Genomic DNA, 21,665 nt, shown 5'->3' on the forward strand with positions numbered 1-21,665 from the left:
TCCCTGCCGTTAGTTCTGTCCCTAATCTACCAGTGCGCAAAATGCGTGCCAAACCTGGGAGCCAGAGCCTTAAAAAGGATCTGCCTGACCCGAGATGGCTGCTGGAGTGCTAGAGTCACATGGGGCTGCAGCATCCAATATGATAGCTTCCCTAAGAAACCATAGAGGAACCATGTTTCTCTTGACTTTCTTTCAAACTGCAGTGCCGCTGCGGAAGATCACCACCTGCAGTTGAGAAAGTAAACTGCACCTGCCTACATGTATATCACAATTATGCTGCAGAGAGGATGGATCGTATAGCTGCCATCTCAAGTCAATATGTACATGAAAAAAAGGCATTCAAACCTCATTCAGATATAAGGTGACCATGTCCGTCTGTATTTCACTTCTCTGTATCAGTCTGTCCTGCAGCTGTGAAAAAATAAATAAATAACATATCTTAATATTCATATTATATTATTATAAAAAGGTTACAGTTTCCTGTCACTATTTGGTGATGGTGATGGTGTTGGGTTAGTTAGTATTTGCCCTGGTGGCTGGATCAAAACTTTGAAATGAATCCTGAACTTACGTGTCAGCCTTAGCAAAGTTAAAGTGGTCCTTTCCCCCCCCTTAACAAAAATGTCCATCAGCATGCAGCGCTGCACACCTTTGCACCTCTTGTGTCATATGACCTTACAATTTTCTGCTTGAAAGAAAAAAATAATTTGCCCTAAGATATCAGGGAAAGTCTTTTTTTTCCAGCAGGGTATTGTGGTAGATGAGGCGCATGACGTCATTGGCGGCCAGCCTATTCCTTCTCCACTGAGCCACCAATGACATCATATTCCTCATCTTGCATATGCTGTGTACCAGAATTTATTTACCAAAAATATGTAGCAGAATAGAATACAAATTAGCCTAAACTGATAAAGAAATTCGATTTTTTAAATTTTTTTTACTGGATGTGTTTTATAGCAGAAAGTAAAAAATATTGTTTTTTTTTTTCTCAAAATTGTCGGTCTCTTTTTGTTTATTGTGAATATAAAGGGGACAGCGCTCAAATGGTATAGATATCTAAATAAACATCATCAAAAATCCATAATAATTCATAATAAATATGCCATATAAAATTATATCAAAAAATGCAGTTTGGGAAATAAATGCATATGAAAAGCAAACCCCCAACTGGTTCTTCAAAGTGCCGAGTACAAAGGTGTCCGTGCTGATATAAACTTGTGACAGACAAAATACAAAAAATATTACAATATAAAAGTGCTTGGTGCAATAGTGCAGTTCAATGTTTCCAAAAGTGCAACGTGCTCAGTGCAAGGGATGAACCACATGCAGGATCAACACTGGGGGGATCAGTAACCGAGTTGTGAGTCCACTTACCAGACGGCCCCTTGGGGTCCAGCTCAGGTAAGTGGTCTTTAGAATGGTATCCAGTCTTCCTACACTTTATTCCTGGTGCAAATCCTACTTGGATGTAATCAGGACCTTCCCACTGTTCTGGAGGAGCTGAGTATTTCGTCCACTGTCTGTCCTCTCGGTGGGTATGATGGTCTGTATCTAATGCTTGCTTGGTCACTTACCACAGCCTCTCTGTAAGAAGGGCTGAAACATAGTCTTTGCTTGAGGCAATCAGAAACCTGAAGGACTGAACAAGCAAGCATTAGATATAGACCATCATACCCACTGAGAGGACAGACAGTGGACGAAATACTCAGCTCCTCCAGAACAGTGGGAAGGTCCTGATTACATCCAAATAGGATTTGCACCAGGAATAAAGTGTAGGAAGACTGGATACCATTTATATTTATGGCATATTTATTATGAATTATTATGGATTTTTGATGATGTTTATTTAGATATTTATACCATTTAAGCGCTGTCCCCTTAATATTCACTGTGGACACAACCCCTTGTTGTTTTGACTAGCTGCTCATAGGAATTTTACAATATTTTTAGTTTGTAAAATAACACTAATATCCAATTTTATTTAATATTTCACCTAATCCTAGGCGCGTTCACGTGAGCACACACACTCACATTTTTTGTTTCAACTCTTTTTGTTTATAGCGCAAGTGTGCGGCCGCAGGCCGGTATTTGTGGGAGGAGCTAGCGGGCTTTATAGCGCCGCCCCTCCCCTAGACCGGCCTGCTGACTCGGATCGTCACTGGTCAGGTGTTTCCAGTGATCACCTGACGTCGGATCTCGCTGTTCTTCCTCGTGGACCGGACGTCCGGTCGGGCCGTGTATCAGGAAGCGCTGCTCGCCGAGCTCCTCTACCACAGCGCAGCCTCCAACAAGTGCCTGGCTCACCCTCCACTGCTATCCTGTCCGGCTCCCCCGCATTTGGCCTCCGTCTGCTCTGCTGCTTCTGTCGGCCACTCCGCTGTTTTCTCCCCGCTGTTCAGCAGGGGGTCAGGTACTGCAGGGAATGGGGGGGAGGGGGGAGGGGGGAGGGGGGGGGTGGCATCTTCCTACACACACTGCCTGCCTCTCTATAGGCCACGGCTATTTGTCTTCACATACGATCCTGCACACACTGCCTGCCTTCCTGCAAGGCCACGGCTACCTCCATACACAGACTCGTGCACACACTGCATGCCTCTCCACTAGGCCACGGCTACCTCACATTTATGTGTCTCTACTCTTATTTCAGCCTCCGTTAAGCTTGTCTCCCCCATCTCATGTTCCCTGCTTTGTTCCTGGTTGTCACGGCTGTTATTGCTTTGGGGGGGTGGCCCTGTCTTACCAGTGGGAGGGGGGGGGGGTTGGTACGTGAGGGTTGGTGGGAGGGGGGGGGGGTCTCATGGCTCGCAGGGTGTGCGTGTTCTGTTTGGTTCCTTATGATGTTCTCCAGTGGGGGGTCTGGGTGACCCCCCCCCCTATTTTTTGACCATTTGCCTTTTTTTCTTCAGGTTCTCACCATGTCCTTCAATACCGGCATCAGGTACTACTTCAGGTTCAGGTTCCTTGTGTACCTCACGGCTCCACTTATTTTAGTCTTCACAGACGCTACTCTGGCATCGCCCATAGACACTGGTAGGCCATTCTGTCATTTGCCCCCACTACACTTAGTCATCTTTGTCTGGTTGCCCGGTGGTCAGCCCCTTCCAGGTTCTTCAGGCTCATACACTCCTCATGTGCTTCACCTGCGGTTGCTTTGGTTCCCGTGCTCCGTCACGGCTTCATCACCTCCACGCACATACCACATTTCATGTTGTCTGTCCTTCTTGTCAACACTGTTATTTTCTGTGACACTCCAGCTGTATGGTTCTGTCATGTATTGCCCCCCCCTCCCTTGTAGGGCAAGTCAACTGGCTGTTAGGGTTCAGGTGCTGGCCTTAGACCCCCCCCCCCTTCATAGCCGGTCCCGCGAGGCCAACCTCCCAATCTCGTCGGAGATTCCCGCCACCACGTCAGTGGCTCACGCCCCTCGCCCAAATCATAGGTAGAGCCTCTCACCGGCCGCTTGGCTTCTAGCAGGGCCTCACCTGTCACGGGGTAGTTAAGTTCTTCGCCTCCGGGCTTTAGCTAGCCAGCCAGTTGTTCTCCATATTCGTTACGGTCGTTAATCGGACTTGGGTGTTCTATTTTTTTTTTTCTGTTTCCTTCAACAGTGGGCCTCAAGGTGCCATCCTGGAAGAAGGATCTTCCCCCCCCCCCACGCCAGCCAGAATTGGTACCCCTGTCAGATCCGGTACCCCCAGGGGTCGTCGGGTTCCGTCCCCGCTGGGCTCCTACGGGTCTTGGACTATTCCAAAGATCTCCGCGGTCCTACGCCAGAAGGGAATCCCGTTCCCGGCCACAGCAAGGAAAGCGGAACTTTTCAGGTTGATGATGGAACACCCAGAAGATCCGGGACTGGGCACCAGCTCTCAGGGCTGTACGTCTGCTATACAAGGGACCCTGGACTCCATCCTATCTTCCCTGCAGTCCATCGGCGATAGGCTGACTAAGCTGGAGGACGCCAGTCCGGCTCAAGGGGGTCCCCCTCCTTCCTTGCCGGTCCCGACCCCAGTTCCCGCTAGTGATCAGGGTAGGCCCCCAGTTCCCATCTTGCCTTCTTCCACGGTTTCTCCTATTATCACCCCGGCCCACTTGGTCCCCGCGGCTCTCCGCAAGGATATCTTGGAAGGGAAGGATGTCAACCTAGTGGCTCTCCTCATTGCCTCCCAGGACATGGTCGAAAGTAAGGTCTACAATTACGGTGATTTGTCCGTAGTCATGAAGGCCAGGGACCCCAGGCTTAATAAGAAGCTCACTATCCCCGAGTTTGTCCTGGCCTTCGGCATCTACAGGGACGTTTTGTGTTCCGTTTACCCGCAGCGGCGGGAAGAGTTAGATCTTTACCTGCATAAGATAGTGGATTTAGGGCATAAATACGGGGGTTTTACCTTCTTCGACTTCCATAAGTCAATCTCGGCCAAGGCGGCGGCAGCCTTGGCTCAATTCAACGTTCGTGTGGATTGGAGTCTGCTGGATACCGAGCTCTTCTGCAGGCACTTCGCAGGCTTGGCACCTCCCTCCTGTGCCACATGCTCCTCCACATCACATTCTGCCAGCCTTTGCCCCATGGAGGCTGTATCCTCCCCGGCCGGGGTCCCAGGGGGGGGTGCTGGCAGGTCAGAGCAGCGTGGCCTTAGGGATAAGCTGGGTCGTCCCATCGTGTTCTTAGGTAAAGCCCAGGTTTGCAACAATTTCAATGGGGGGGCGTGCAGCTTCAGTGCTTGCAGGCTGCTCCATGTCTGCTCCATCTGTTTCAGGGCTCACACGAAATCCATGTGTCCATCCAAGATTTACCCTAAACAATGACTAACCGGGGTCAAGGTCGAGGTGCTGGAGTTTTACCTGCAGGCTCATCCGTCTCCTCACCTGGTGGAGTATCTGATTCAAGGGTTCTCGGGTGGGTTCCACACTGGGCTGGTGTCTCTTCCCACTGGGACTCTGGAATGTCCCAATTTACTATCGGCCAGGGAGGACCCGGAGTCGGTAGATCTACTACTTGAGAAGGAAGTGCAGGAGGGGTTCATGTTGGGCCCCTTCCCGGCCCCCCCCCCCCTTCTCCTCTTGGCGTACCAACCCTATCGGTATTGCCACAAGCAAATTCACCAATAAAAAACGCTTAATTATCGACATGTCGGCTCTTCATTCTTCCACCAACCCCAGCCTTAATTCCCTTATTCCTTCAGCCGAGTTCTCTCTCCACTATGCCACCGTGGACAATGCCATCCAGGCCATTTTAGGGGCTGGCAGGGCTGCCTGGCTCAGTAAAACGGATATTGCCAACGCTTTCAAGCTGCTGCCTATTCACCCCTCCTTATGGCACATCCACGGTGTTAAGTGGAGGGAGAAATATTATTTCGCCTCCAGGCTGACCTTTGGGTCTAAAAGCAGCCCCAAGATTTTCGATTCCTTTGCAGAGACGCTCTGCTGGCTCCTTCTGAATGTCTCCAGGTGCCCCTCGGTGTTGCACTGATGATTTTCTGTTGGTCGAGAGTAGCAACTGCACGCCGGTCAGTTTAAGAAGTACCTTGGCCTTATTTTCCACCTTAGGGGTTCCCCTGTCACCAGGCAAAACGGTCGGTCCGGTCACCAGGTTGGATTTCTTGGGGATTACCCTGGATTCCGTCTCTATGCAGTCCGGCCTCCCTGTGGACAAACTTGAACGTATTCGTGGGATGGTAGGCAGGTTCTTGGAACTAGGGTCTTTTTCCAGGAAGGAGTTGCAGTCCTTGATCGGGTCATTGAACTTTGCCATGCGAATCATCCCCCAGGGCAGGTCCTTCATCTCTCGGTTGCTGCAGCTGTTGCCAGGTCTTCCGGAGGGTGTCATCTCCCACTTGGATCCCCCTGCCAGGGCGGACCTGGGCATGTGGGTTGAGTTCCTGGAAAGCTGGAACGGTATCTCCATGTTCATCCCGCCCATCTCTGCCCAGTCCCCTGTGTTTTGGACGGATGCGGCCGCTAATACCGGGTTCGCAGCCATCTTCGGGGACTCATGGTTCAGGGATAGTTGGCCGGCTGAGTCTCCAGCCTTACCTGCTTTCCAGGAGACCTCGGCTTTGTTTGAATTATACCCTATTGTGGCAGCTGCTGTCACCTGGGGTAGGTGCTGGTCAGGGATGGCAGTCAAATGTTTCAGTGACAACATGGCTGCTTGTGACATCATCAACAAAGGCCGGTCTTCATCCCTGACTATCATGAGGCTGGTCCGCAGGCTGACCTTGGTAGCTGCCACTTACCAGTTTTTTCTATACTGTGAGCATATTCCGGGTCACTCCAACTCAGCCGCTGACGCTCTTTCCCGCTCCAAATTGCAGGTTTTCTTCACTCTCCACCCGACGGCCGACAGATGCCCCACGCGGACCCCGGAGTTCAAGGATCTGCTCCTGGACTAGCCCGTGTCATGGCGCATGGACGGGAGTTGGCCCGTATGGCTCTGTCATCCAACACCAGGAAGGCCTATGACCGAGCCATGGCCATCTTCCAAAGGTTTTTAGTAGAATTCGGGTTGGATGACCAGTCAGTGCAGACCATGGTCGCCTTCGCTGCTTTTTGCCACCTCCAACTTAAGTTATCTGTCATAACTATTAAACTGTATCTGGCGGGTGTTCAACACCACGTTCTGACGCACCATCCAAACTCCTTGCCTTTCCTCCGGGCATATCCTCTGAAGAGCCTCCTGAAGGGCATTGGCAGGATGGATCACCATTCCCCCATCAGGCGGCTGCCGATAGATGGGGAGAAATTCAGGGCTCTCTCCAACTTACTGGACACGACGCCTTTTGAGCCATACACGAATGCAGTTGTCAAAGCGGCAATGTATCTGGCCTTCTACGGCTTTCTCAGGCCTGGGGAGTTTTCGGTTGCTTCCGCAGCTGAGGGGCGTTTGTGTCTCCTCAAATGAGATCTGGTCAAATGGGGGGATCATTATGTTTTGACACTGCAGTGCACCAAGACCAGGCAGGTGGGCCACCCCGTTTCCATCCCGTTTTACCCGTCTGGGAATCATTGGTGCCCAGTCAGAGTGTTGGATGTTTTCGTGGCTCAGACCCTGAGCACTCCCGGCCATGCACCGCTCTTTACGCTACTGGACGTTCCCCTCACTACGTCCAAATTCATTTTTTACATACGTTCACTTTGCATCAGACTGGGGTGGGACCCTGCAGCGCACTCCGGCCATTCCTTCCGGATAGGTGCGGCTACGGCTGCTTCTGGGAATAATACGCCAGGCCATATCATTAAAAGGCTTGGTAGGTGGGAATCGGACGCCTTCCAAGTTTATATACCGCACCCAGAGAAGGAATTGAGACTGGCATTTCGCAGGCTTGTGTCCTAAGTTGTTTTGAATAAAGTGTGATGTTTTGCTTACTCTTTTGCCCTCTTTATTTACAGGCTACCCCCCTTACGTCGGTTCAGGCACACCACACCGACTGTCCTTACCAGGGTGACGACTTTAAGTATTGACCACAAGTGTGCGGCCGCAGGCCGGTATTTGTGGGAGGAGCTAGCGGGCTTTATAGCGCCGCCCCTCCCCTAGACCGGCCTGCTGCCTCGGATCGTCACCCCACCCTCCTTCACCCTTTTTCTCAACCTCTTTCCCTTAGGGGTGCCCTCTTTATTTACAGGCTACCCCCTTACGTCGGTTCAGGCACACCACACCGACTGTCCTTACCAGGGTGACGACTTTAAGTATTGACCACAAAAAATAAAAACTTCAGAGATGATCAAATACCACCAAAAGAAAGCTCTATTTGTGGGGAAAAAAAGCACATCAATTTTATTTGGGTACAACGTCGCACAACCGGGCAATTGTCAGGTAAAGCAACGCAGTGTCGTTTTCCAAAAAATGGCCTGGTCATTAGGGGGTAAAACCTTGCAGAGTGGTTAATCACCGTACTCAAGGAGTACTGCCAACAATATAAAGACAAGTTTTAGCTCATACAGAATTTAAATTGTCAATCTATATAAAAATAAAATATGGGGTAGATTTCCTTTTTCTTTTTGCTTTTCTCGTTTTTGGTGGCTGTTGTCATGTCACTCAACCCCTGGCTTATTATATCTCAAACAAATCAGATCTCTGAGTAGGAATCTTCTTTGGCTAAAGATTATTTTTGTAATAGTATTTTTGAATTATGTATTGGAGACTATTCTATATATTATGCCTACTTACTCCAGTCACCATAACCAGACATAGTATGGAAAGTAAGTTGGTCATTAACTGGTTCTTGACCGCCTGCCGCCGATTTACTGCGGCTCTCCAGCTCAAACCGACGTAGACCTACGTCGATCGCGCGCCTGCAACTAGGGGGCGAGCACGCACCACCAGCGATGCGCTCCCGCCCCCACTCGGCAGCAGGGACTCCGATGCATGGGGCAGGCGGCTCTGATTGCCGTCTGACACCCGCGATTGTTCCCCGCTGAGAGAGAATTTCGGGTAGCTGTTGTAAACACAGCGGATCATTCTTCTCCCTGGAATGATCACAGAGCTCCTGTGATCCTGCTATAGAGGATCACAGGTCTCTGTGATCATTTCACAAGCAACGCATCAGTTAGGGGTCCGTACTGTCCGCCGCAATGTCGCAGTCCTGCAAAAAATTGCAGATCGCCGCCATGACATAAATCTTTCCCATAGTTAGTAGACGCGATAACGTTTATGCAAACCAATCAAAATACACTTATTGCAATTTTTTTTTAACAAAAATATGTAGTAGAAACCAAATTGGCCTAAAATGTTAAAAAATGTTGATTTTTAATTTTTTTTGACAATTTTATATAACGGAAAGTGAAAAAAGAATAGAGCTTTCTTTTGGTGGTATTTGATCATCTCTGAAGCTTTTTTTTTTTTTTTTTTTTTTATAACTTTTTTTTTTATATATACCACCAAAAGAAGGCTCTATTTGTGGGAAAAAAAGGACATCAATTTTATTTGGGTATAGCGTCGCACGACCGTGCAATTATCCAGTAACCTCCCTGGCTGTATGATTATGTCAGGAATTACATACCAAAAGCGGTACTATTTTTTCATTGAAATTTGGCGTTATGTATTATAGGCCTACAAATCTTAGTAATTACTGACTTAAACCTGACCAAAACAAGAGTCTAGTAGACATCCCAGATGTGATAAATTTGAAACACAAACGCATGAATTATAATCGAATCAATAATATAATTTTATTATTTAATATATAATATATATAATAAAATTATATTATTGATTAGATTATAATTCATGCATTATATATTATATATATATATATATATATATGTGTGTGTGTGTGTATATACATATATATATATATATACACACACACACATATATATATATATATATATATATATATATATATATATATATATATATATATATATATATATATAATATGCATGAATTATAATTGAATCAATAATATAATTTTATATATATATACACATATATACATATATACATATATACATATAAATGTATAAATGTATAAAATGTGTTATGTGTTTGTGTTTTGTGCAACGTTTTTTTTTTTTTTTTAATTTCCCTCCCTAGTTCCGCTCCCATGCAGCATTGCTGCTGCAGGGAACGGAACTTGGAAGTCATCAGACCGACAGACGAGCGGCGGGGATCTCGGCTGGCGGTCACAGCAATGAGAGATCATCGCTGGATCGCCAGGAGAAGGTAAGAGACACCGCTGCGCTCTCTGCACATTCACCCCGAGAGTGACTCGGGGATACCGATCCTGGACTAAAAAATCCACCCCGAGTCACGCTCGGGATTACCGCCAGGGAGGTTAAAGTAACACAGTGCTGAATCGCAAAATATGGCCTGGTCATTAACCTTCCAGGCGGTATTCCCGAGCGTGACTCGGGGTTAGATTTTAGAGCCAAAAGCGGTAACCCCGAGCCACACTCGGGGTAGCGCTAGGAAGATCGCTGGATCCTGGTAGAGGTTTTACTTACCTTTTCTCCGGGATCCAGCGAAGAATGCGGGCGGTATGCGGCGGCAGAGCTTTCTCCCGATCGTCTGCGAGCCCCGGCTTCCGTCTCTGGCGACGTGACATCCGCCGGGGGGGTGGAACCGGCGGCAAATTCGAATGTAAAACACACCAAACATACTGATACCATACAAAATAAAAAAAAAAATCACATTACATTGCCCCCCAGTGCCCTTTCCTGCAGTTTTCCTGTACTTTTTATGAAAATATATATATATATATATATATATATATATATACACATAATTCTTGTGAATGAGCAGCCCAAACCAACTGTATACATTTATTATATATATGTATATATATGTATACATATATAATATATGTATATATTATATATGTATACATATATATATATATATATATATATATATATAATATATATATATAATAAATGTATACAGTTGGTTTGGGCTGCTCATTCACAAGAATTACATGCAAAATAATGGTACCGCTTTCAGCACCTAAATTCCAAAAGAATCATACCGCCAGGGAGGTTAAGGGGGGAAATCTTCTGGTCCAGGAGTGGTTAAAAAGCACATTTCACAATTGTTTATGACCAAAGTTTTCCAAGTGTAGTATGTTTTACCATAGTCACAAACATTTGGCCTGAGGACCAGGGTGGGTGGGACTGGGGAGGGTATTATATCTTCCTTTCCTGCCTTGAGTGTCGATCCCCACCCATTGCTGAGAGAAGTGTATGATTAGTACTTCAAATCTTTTCTTATTATTTATTATTATATAGGATTTATATAGCGCCAACAGTTTACGCAGCGCTTTACAACTTGAGGGTAGACAGTACAAATACAATACACTTTAATACAGTGGGAATCAGAGGGGCCCTTTTAATGCACAAAACACGTTGGCCCATTGCAGACTCCTTTTTTCTGTTATGTATTAATTAATCATAAAAATATCATTTGCTCTGTACATCAAAAAACTAGTAACAATCTTATTTTACATATTTGTCAATGACTTATCAATTGTTTAAACAGGGGCTACTGTCTATAGAGCACAGTGTGTCAAAATGACAACTATGTCTCGCTTATAGAGATGTCCCGAACTATTCACCGGCGAACAGTTCCCGGCGAACATCACTTGTTCGTGTTCACCTCGGCGGGCGAAACTATGCAATGTTCGGTCCGCCCCCTATACATCATCATTGAGCAAACTTTGACCCTGTACCTCACAGTCAGCAGACACATTCCAGCCAATAAGCATACCCTCCCTCCCAGACCCTCCCACATCCTATAAAAAAGCAAGGACAGCATCCATCTTAGATTCATTCTGAAGCTGCAGAGTTAGTTAGAGCAGGGAGAGTGCTGCTGCTGCTGACTTAATAGGGAAATCATTAGCTAGGACAGTGTTCTGTGTCTACTCCTGCTGTAAGGACAGCATCCTGACAGCACCCCAAAAAGCCCTTTTTAGGGCTGGTATATCAGTCTGCTTTTATTTATTTTTTCTATATATATACAGACTGTACTGTGTGCCCACCACTCATATAGGGTGGCACAGCACCTTGCAGATAAAAAAGTAATTTAATTTTACCTCTGTAATATAATTGCAGTTGCCTGCCAGTGAGTGTCAGGTCCACAGACTGTACTGTGCCCACTGCCCACCACTCATATAGGGTGGCACAGCACCTTGCAGATAAAAAAGTAATTTAATTTTTCCTCTGTAATATAATTGCAGTTGCCTGCCAGTGAGTGTCAGGCCCACAGACTGTACTGTGCCCACTGCAAATGGACTGTTTGCGGTTGTTTGCGGTGCGTTAAACGGGGAGTTTGGTCTGTCACTGTGAAGCCGGCGCAACCCTTTCACTACCTGATCAATACAACATCATACCTGATCGTATTCACACACTGGATATTTTAAGGCACATTATTCCAAACAATTTAGGAATGTTAGGTTAGATTTATGCCCTTTATGGATTAAAACCCGACTCTGCGTCAACTACGTAATTTTCCATGGGAGTTTTGCCATGGATTCCCCTCCGGCATGCCACAGTCCAGGTGTTAGTCCCCTTGAAACAACTTTTCCAACACTATTGTGGCCAGAAAGAGTCCCTGTGGGTTTTAAAATGTGCCTGCCTATTGAAGTCTATGGCGGTTCGCCCGGTTCGCCCGTTCGCGAACATTTGCGGAAGTTTGCGTTCACTGTTCGCGAACATAACATTTTATGTTCGCGACATCTCTACTCGCTGATACTAGTGAAAGAATGACTGCAATAGGAAGAGAGCACAGGAAACCACCTAACTTGGAGCTGAAATTAAGTTTTTAGGTGTACCTCTTGTGCCTAATTTCCCTAAATAAAAAAGAAATGATCAAACTCAGTGCATTGACAATGCGCAAATTACAGTAAGTCATGGTAGCTAATCCACATGACTTTTCCCACAGACAAGGGCTTCTTTTGATCATTTCCAGGTACTATGGGTTACTGAAATCCACACTTAATTCTTAAGACTGCTGATTAAATTGTAGCACAGGCACACCCTGCACTTCCAAGAATAATAGGTATTCTCAACTAAGCCATCAATATGTCATTCTTTTGTACATTTTATTAAATCCTTTAAGGAGGTGTGTAAGATAATTGTACAACCCAGAAGAAATACATAAATGCATGGATAGACCATACATACTCCTTGTAGGCAGATTCTCAGATAAAAATAATATCCCAAGAACAGGAGTAGTAATGTAGTGATGCTAACCAATGAGCCACCACCATGCCCCACATTATTATAATTTGCTATCATACAGTGGCCGGAAACACTAACTTTTTTTTACGTATACAAATAGAATATTTTTTGGTAGCCATCCTTACCTTCCTTACAGTACTCTTGATTGGAATGTATCCAGACAGCATCTTCACCTCTATAACTACCATATTAGTTATTTCTCTGGTTCCAGTGTAGCTATGAAAGTAAAAAAAAAAGAAGGGGGGGGGGCTAGAGTGAAATAATCTGTCATGCCCCTTAATACTTTAGGATAATTTTTAGGTAAGTCGTTTCCAACAGCAGTGTGAAGTGTGTGAAGTGATCTGATAACCTGGAGAGGAACCATTTATGGAAAAATACCAGGTTAAACTTTACACACTGGCTTCCTTTTTATAGAGCCCCCCCCCCCCAGGTTCAAGGATTTCACTAAAAAGTCTGTGAGATCCCGTCAGTACAAGAAGTGAGACAAAATCTTTACAACAGTAACACAGACACAAATACAGCTTCAGTTGAGTGAGTAGGAGTTAGACATTTTAGGAATGTTTTTTTTATTGTACCAATCATCAACAAATTATGATAATGTTATACCCCCAAGTTTTAAATGAGTCCCCGATGAATAATTGAAAACAGTAATAAAACTCACGCAGCATTGATGTGAATCTCAAAATTTGTCACTGGATCCCCCAGACACTCTATGTTTGAATGTGGTGTCACCTTTAATGAAAAGCTGGTGTCCCTTTTGGGTGGAGGAACATTGTATCTCAGGACTGCCTGTGAGGTAAGCAGAGAAAATTGAGTTTGAGAATGACTACAAACAAGAAAAAAAATGGCAGAGGGTTGATTTCCTCTTACCTGTACAAAAACACAGCCGTTTCCTGTGGCAGACACAGTGTAATCTCCAGTAACAGCCGGTAGCGATGCTCTCTGAAGGAGGAGGCGGTTGTTTTTGTCTACATGGAACTTCTCCAGAAATCCTGTACTTTCACTGACAGTCACAGTCACATCGCCCTTATCACTAAATGTGAGTTCTGAATACTTGGCCAGAGCTTGCAGAGCCACAACTGTGTCCTATATAGAATAAGAAAATGTTTGTAAAGGCCTTCATCTACTAATCAATGCCTTCCTCTAATGAGGTACCAGATTTTGGATTGTGTTCCATTTCTGCAACTAACATATTGTTTCTAAACAAAGGCCAACCTTTTTTAACATTTGGTCTTTAAAAAAAATCCATCACTTTGGACATTTAGAGCAAAGTTATGGGTTCACTTGAAAGCCTACCCACCCACTGATAATCACCTTTACAGTGATCCCCTACCATTTTGTTTATCTGACAAAGCCTTTGACCGACATATAGTTTACAGAAGGATTAGACTTAGGGCTCCAACAGATGAAAAAAACAAACAAACAGGGGGGAGCATAGATAGAGAGTATTAGTGGGGAGTGGGTAAAAGTGACCTATCAAGAGAATTTTTCCCTAACCCTAAATGGACAAAGTGACAGTAAAAAAAATACAATGAACAACATACAGTATAGAAACTCCCCCACTAATCCTGACACCACCATGAAATCACATCTCCATTTTCCCAGGCTTTGTTATTGTTCACTCAGCGTTATGGCAAAAAATGGTGCTGCCAGACCACTGATGGGTTCTTAATACTGTATATTCCTATGAAAGATCAATTTTCACACTTGTAGATGTGTTTATCTGGATACAAAGCCCCACCAGTAATTTTTTAGGATGTCAGAAGTTTTAAGTTTTACCTATTTCCGTTTACATTTTTATCTTAGGTTTTCGGTAGTACAGGCTTTAATATGCATACGTTCTGATGCAAGGGGCAGCAAAAAAATGTACTAAAGGAACATAGGTTGCCATGGATATTCATCTGTTCCTTGCTTTCTTAATGCTCTGTTCAAAGCCAGGAACAGAAGGATATACTTTGCACTTCAGGGTATGAAGGAGTATGTGACTCACCCACTGCGGTAGCTAAGACACCATGACTTGTAGCCATGTAGGACTTTCCTTTTACTCCTTTTGAACATGAAAGTGAGGTAGTCATATATGTGATCTGCTAAGGTCGGTTTTAACCAAGCAGGGGCACATTTCAAATCTGGCTCTGACCATGGCTTTGCTGGGGTTGTAAAGATGGGCCATCTGGGTGTTAAAATGTATTTTCTTGCAGTCACTGAGACATTTAACTAGTTATGTCAGTGATTTAATCTACAAGAGTTCAGCCATAATGGTGTAGTTATGTTTTGGTGGACTTGATATTAAGTGAAAATGGTAATGAGATATGTAATGCACTGGAATGCTATCAGTCACCTGTGTAGATGAGAAGCCTCCATAGGGATTCTGCTGTTTGCTCAGCCAGTTCACAATCTCCGTAGCTTTGCCCAGGTCAGGTTTAGGACCAGAAAGTAGAGCCAGGAGTACATAGGCATTCATTTCCACCTCAGCAGAGGGGGCTCTGTACCAGTATGAATCTTGAACGGGAGGAGCAGTATCCCGTGCCCAGTGGAGCTGTCCATCTGTAAATACAAAGACACCACATAAGTACACTATGATCTTGTCTTTCTCTAACAACTGAACTTAGCACCTTACTATAAGTGGTGCAGTATCTCTGAGAATTTAGTTTGGCATCAGCCAGGACAAAAGGAGACACTACAACTGGCATTTAATGAAAATTCTGCAACATCAAAGCTAGAGCTGGGTTTGACAAGTACAGTAAAACCTTGGTTTGAGAGTAACTTGGTTTAAGAGCGCTTTGCAAGACAAGCAAAATTTTCAAATAAATTTTGACTTGATATACAAGCGATGTCTTGATATACAAGTAGCCTCAAGTCACAGCTGAGTATAAAAGAGAAGAGAGGCACCTCTAAGTGTAGCAATATGGTTAAATTTAATGAAGATACAACATTTAGCAACTCACATGGTTGATGATTGGAACAGGCACATCTAAGGATGCAGGCATCAGGGGTAAAGCTGTCCACATAAACCATCCTCCACCCCACCATCTACATCATCCCTTCCATGCTGGCCCTCGCTTTCAGATCGCTTTACTCCAGGGTGGTCTTCCCGGTCAGGATTACAGACTGGCAGCTGGCGGTGCAGAAGATAGTCTATGTGGACAGCTTTACCCCGGAAGCCTGCATAAATGTTGTACCTTCATTAAATGGAACCATATTGCTACACTTAGAGGCGCCTCTCTTCTCTTTGATACTCTGTAGCTCCTGCTGGATTTTGCTTCTAATCCCCTTGTGGAAGCGGCTATTTGTGGATGGACATTTTATGGTTACACAACCTATCGCAATGCTATAATCTTTTTATATGGACTATAAACTGAAGGACTTATGAATAAATGGTTGTGGAACGAATCATCTGAGTTTCCATTATTTCTTATGGGAAAATTTGCTTTGATATAAGAGTGCTTTGGATTACAAGCATGTTTCCGGAACGAATTATGCTCGCAATCCAAGGTTTTACTGTATACCTAATTAATTAGGCAATTCTCCAACTCCCCCCCCTTACCCATTCATATGGCTCAGTCCAAGGTTTTAGTGAGAGAAGGTCTGAAAATAGACATCAATTCTCTCAAACCAAAATTCACTGCTAATTATTTGTCAAACACTATATGGCCAACATTTTGGTGACACTTGACCATCACATTTATAGTATATGAGTTTATTGTACATCCCATGACACAACTATGAGTATTAATAGGGGTGGGCAGCCTCTTTGTGGCTATATCATCCTTTGTTCTTCTGTGATATTTTGAAGTGTAACCTAAAATGCACAATAGGGGAAATCCTTTAGGAATAGTGGGAAGAACACAGGTTATGGAGAATTTCTGTGGGAATTTGTTCCTATTCAGCCAAAAGAGCATTGCTAAAGTCAAATATTGATGCTGGACAAGGAAACCTGGCATTCTATCAGATTTGCAATCCCTCCCACAGGTGTTCAGTATGGCTGAGGTCAGTGCTCTGTGCAGGTCACTTGAGTGCCTCCACTAAAATTATTAAGCCATGTCTTAAAGGACCTAGTTGTGTATACTGGGGAACAGCCATGTTGGAACAGAAAAGAGCCTTCCAAAAACTGTTGCCATAGGTTTGAAAGTGCACAGTTGTTTAAAATATCTTTATACTGTATGGTTTAGCTTTGACAGTAATCATTACTGGAATTGCCTAAACTCCAGTAATTTGGAGGGATGTCCACATACATTTAACCATATATCATATAATAAATGTTTGGTTTCACCAGTACCTATAGTGTTTTAAAATTTTTGAAGCGTATAAACATAAATAATATATAATCGGCTTAAACCCAACTTTTAATAGGCTTTCCACTTACAGGGTAATTTATTTTTTATCTGATCCTTTCCCCCTTTTATTAATCAGTGCACTCACTGTTTTAGTCCCAACAGAAGAGGGGTGCAAAGAAGGATTTCAATTGAATATATTACATTTTAAAAATGATCTTAAAAATGTTCAGTTAAAGTATACATTGACTTCTGCCTAGAATAATTTTAGTAAATCTTTTCCTCACCTTCTCGTATAACTTTTTCTTCCAGTTTGTCCAATATAGCTTCCCTGAGTTCTGTCTCTTTGCATAGCGTAAAGGTGTAGGCCAGCAGAGCCAGAGTGTATACATTGGTCACATCCACAACAGCCTTCCGCAGACAGGACACTGCATCTTTGACCAGAGGATCCTAGAAATAAATACATTGACTAAGCATTTCCTCATTTAAAATTGGGAAGAGTAATCAAGAGGATAAAGATGCATGATGATGTGATGGATATGACTAAAATCTGCAATTTGGTAAATACATTTTAAATAGAACTGCAGCCAAAACGTTTTTCTCAGTTTAAAAATAATGTCATTTGTGTCTCTTCTTGGGAAACCTTCCTATAACTTACTCCCTTTGACACCCAAGGCAATACTATGAATTGACCTTCTTGTTTACCCTCCCTGAAATGATTTTCCATACAGACCAATGGTGACTGTAATGGTGGCATTCATTCTCTATTGAAATCTGCTTCAAAATGTGTGTAGAAGGCAATCCAGAGAGGGGCTAGGAATAATTCAGCTCACAATCCTGGATTTTTAAGGGACACATAGTGAGGGGATAGTGACACAGACAATAATAAAAATCTGAAAGAGGTGCTAACTATTCCCCTTTCTATACAAAACCAAAAAAAGAGATCTGGCTGAATACCACTTAGGGGGAATCATTGACCATCATTCAGGGACTACTTGTTTTTGGCTTATTGGCCCTCAATATAGAAGGAGGAGTTATATCAATCATGTGGGAATTTTGTTCATGTTGTTAAAATGTGACCATGTTGAAGCCTGTCTCCTGTCATCCAGTGAAGCTGTGAAGCTCAGCACCCTAGCAATTAACCAGCGGGAAGTTATTTAGTGGCAGAAAAATTCCACTACTAAAAGAATGACTTCCAGGTTCTGCAGCTGAAAGTTTAGCAGGTGGACAAACTGGTTAAAACTGGCTATTTAGTTTACCCATTTGGTAAACAGATTGGGTTGAACTCATAGTCAACCCAAAATTGGAGATCATCCTTAATTTCCAGGTAAAATGATGTACATCCACCTATTTTGTCAATATGTATAGTACTTTCGTCTCTACCCAACTAAAAGTCATATCAGATTTCCTGCTTAGGCATAAATCAATTACATAAAACAACATAGAAGGGAGCTGCTACAAGCCCAGTCACTCATGCCTCGACGCTGACGTGTTACAATCTAACAATAACTGCAATGAAAGAACAGTGGCCAACTATACAAACATTCTAACAACACCTACTATTAAGCAATTGGTTGAAAAAAAGGTGTTATGCTTGGAAATAACTTTTCATGATCACTTTTTCTCTTGGATAGGTACAACATATACTGGAATGTGCTAATATTTTTAAATGTTGATGATCACTTACTTCCAGAGATACACCAGCCTCTATCAGAGCCATTGTCACATAAGCAGAAAGGGAGACATCATCTTTTGCTCCTCCCTGTAAAGAAGACCAATGGTTATGTCTAACATGTATGGACTGAAACTTTGCTGAACAGGTTTAAGGAAAAGAACAATGAAGAAGAAATACTTTTTATTTTATTTAGGAATGAACACACTCCCAAGAAGTTGTACAGTCTTTGTTTCAATCATAACACTGAGTTTGTATCCTTATAAATTATTTTTTTAGTTGATTGTAGGGATGGGCCGAATACCCCCCTTTTCGGTTCGCACCAGAACATCTCAAACAGGGAAAAAGTTCTAGTGAACATGCAAACTCTATTAAAGTCTATGGGACAGGAACATATAAAATCAAAAGTCATTATTGAAAAAGGCTTATATGCAAGTTATTGCCATAAAAAGTGTATGGGGGCCTGGGTAGTGCCCTGGGGGACATGTATCAATGCTAATTTTTATTTTTCTAAAACAATTGTTTTTAAACGAGCAGTGATTTTAATGACGCTTAAAATGAAACCATAAAAGTGAAAAATTCCTGTACACTGTATGGAGCCTGCTGCAGCAATACTGACAATTCTAAAGGAAAAATGTCATTTAAACTTGCTTGCAGCTGTAATGCAATACAGATAAAAAAAAATGAAAAAACGGCCCAGGGTTTCCCCTTACAATCCATACCGGAGCCTTATCCGAGCATGAAGCCTTGCAGGTCAGGAAAGGAGGAGACAAGCAAGCGCCCCCCCTCCTGAACCATACCAGGCCACATAGTTACATAGTTTGTGAGGTTAAAAAAAGACATCAATCCATCCAGTTCAACCTATGATGTGTGTGTGTGTGTGTTTGCTGTTAACCGTACATTGCATATCCCTTTATGTTGTGGTCTTTAAGGAGCCCATCTAATAGTTCTTTGAAACTATCGATGCTTCCTGCCGATAGTACTGCTTAGGGAAGATTATGTATTTTAAGGTTAAACCATTTTCCCTCTAGTTTTAGTGAGTGGCCACGTGTGTCTTATTGTATTCCCTTTCTCTGAAAAGTTTGTTCCTTATGCTAGGGTCACAAGTACAATATTTGTACATTGATATCATATCCCTTCTCAAGCGTCTCTTCTCCAGAGAGAATAAGTTCAATGCCTGTAGTCTTTCCTCATAGCTGATGTCCTCCATTCCCCAAATTATTTTTGTTGCCCTTCTCTGGACTCTCTCCAGTTCCAGCACATCCTTTCTGAGGACCGGTGCCCAGAACTGGATGGAATACTCCAGATGTGGCCCGACTAGAGTCCGGCCACATGCCCTCAACATGGGGGGGTAGGTACTTTGGGGTAGGGGGGACAAGGGATAAGGACCTCTTCCTGACAACCCCGGTCTGTGGTTGTCGGGGTCTGTGGGTGAGGGCCTTATCGGAATCTGGAACCTCCCTTTAACAAGCGGCCCCCAGATCCCGGCCCTCCCCTATGTGAACGGGTTTTGGTTACATCGTACCCCTACCCATTTAACAAAAAAGTGTAAAAACTTAAAAACCACAGGAAACTGTTTTTCACAAGTCAATCACGACTCCCACCAAACTAAAAAATAGAAAAATTGCAAAAAAAAAGCTTTGCCTCCTAAGAGGCTACTCGCTGTATGCCCGCTCTTCAGCTTTGACAGTTATTTTATAGGCAAGGGGCGGGGCAACCTTACCCGATGGCACTGCCCCCTTCTGATGTCAGTTGAATGTGGGGTCCACCCCATAATGCATACCAGGCCCTTATCCGGGCATGCAGCCTGGCAGGTCATGGGAGGGGACGAGTGAGCCCCCCCCTCCTGAACAATACCAGGCCACATGCCCTCAACATGGGGCGGGTACTCTGGGACAGGGAGGATGTGCCCCACCCACCCCAGAGAACCTTGTCTCCATGTTGATGGGCACAAGGGCTTCTTCCCTGGGCTGTGGTTGTCGGGTCTGCAGTTTGGGGGTCTTATCGGAATCTGGAAGCCCCCTTTAACAAGGGGGCCCATAGATCCGCCCCCCCATATGTGAATTGGTATCGGGTACATCCTACCCCTACCTATTCACCAAAAAAGTGTATGTAGCAATATTTCCAGGCATTGGGCCTGATGTGGGTCTGCCATTGTTACTGGAAACACTTCCAACACATTTAAGTTGAAAACCCAAGTGTGAGAATTGAGACAATGACCATTCCGACATCTTTGGTTTGAGTTGTTTATTTTATAATGGGGATGGGAGAAGGGAATGCGTGGGATACTCCTCTGGCTCAACTAGGTTTAACTGGGACACTTTGTAGAAAAATGCCTATTAGCGCTGTCTTGACGCCAGCTGAATTCCGACCAATGCTTCCTGGCGCTTTAAATACTGTTCTGCTGAAAGTGCTGAAACTTCGATTTTAACTCCTTGGTTAACTCAGAAGATCCAGGACTGTAATGATCCTTGACTCTTGACTCTTGACAAAGCCCCAAAGTCCTGTGTATGACTCCCTCCAGCCCTTCACTGACTGAGGTAGCTCCTTTTAACTGCTAGTACTGCTGCAACTCTTAACACTGCACACTTGACTCTTCAGGGCCCAACCGCTGGCGCCCCCTCTACACTTCCAGGGTCCTCTCACTAGGCAGCCCTCTTAACACTTCAGGGTCCTTTCACTAGGCAACCCCCTTGACACTTGCAGGCTCCAGGATCCCTGGGACCTTCCCCGGAGCGGTTCCCCTCTACACTAGGCAGACCCCAGGGGCAGTTCACAGTACTCACAACCTTGGAAGGCTTTCCTGGAACTGAACCCCTCTTTCTCCACTGGTCCTTGGCACACCGGATCCTCTCTGCAGCTCAGCTCAGCTCTCCCTTCTATATTCTCAGGCAGCCATCCAAGACACCCGATCCTTCTGACAGGAGGAGAGACAGCCGTACTCTCTCTCCTGGAACTCTACTTCCCACCAAAGACGCTGCGGCATGCGTTCCCTTTAAACTTATACCCACTCCCAGAATCCTCTGCGGCAGAATCTGCCTTCTGGGGTA

General features: G+C 44.4%; 1 protein-coding gene across 1 annotated transcript in view; it reads right to left on the minus strand.

Moving 5' to 3' along the window:
• LOC309563618 (alpha-2-macroglobulin-like) overlaps positions 1-21,665 on the minus strand; it is a 215,610-nt gene that overhangs the window by 10,700 nt on the left and 183,245 nt on the right. Inside the window, exons 27-33 of the mRNA XM_082268122.1 lie at positions 18,631-18,705; positions 17,231-17,393; positions 15,011-15,216; positions 13,543-13,758; positions 13,334-13,461; positions 12,798-12,888; positions 346-411 (exon numbers count right to left, since the gene is read on the minus strand). Coding sequence (XP_082124248.1) covers positions 346-411; positions 12,798-12,888; positions 13,334-13,461; positions 13,543-13,758; positions 15,011-15,216; positions 17,231-17,393; positions 18,631-18,705 — 945 coding nt within the window. The remainder of the gene's footprint in view (positions 1-345; positions 412-12,797; positions 12,889-13,333; positions 13,462-13,542; positions 13,759-15,010; positions 15,217-17,230; positions 17,394-18,630; positions 18,706-21,665) is intronic.

This window comes from Pelophylax lessonae (assembly GCF_965119305.1).
Source record: "Pelophylax lessonae genome assembly, chromosome: 9".
Taxonomy (NCBI): Eukaryota; Metazoa; Chordata; class Amphibia; order Anura; family Ranidae; genus Pelophylax; species Pelophylax lessonae.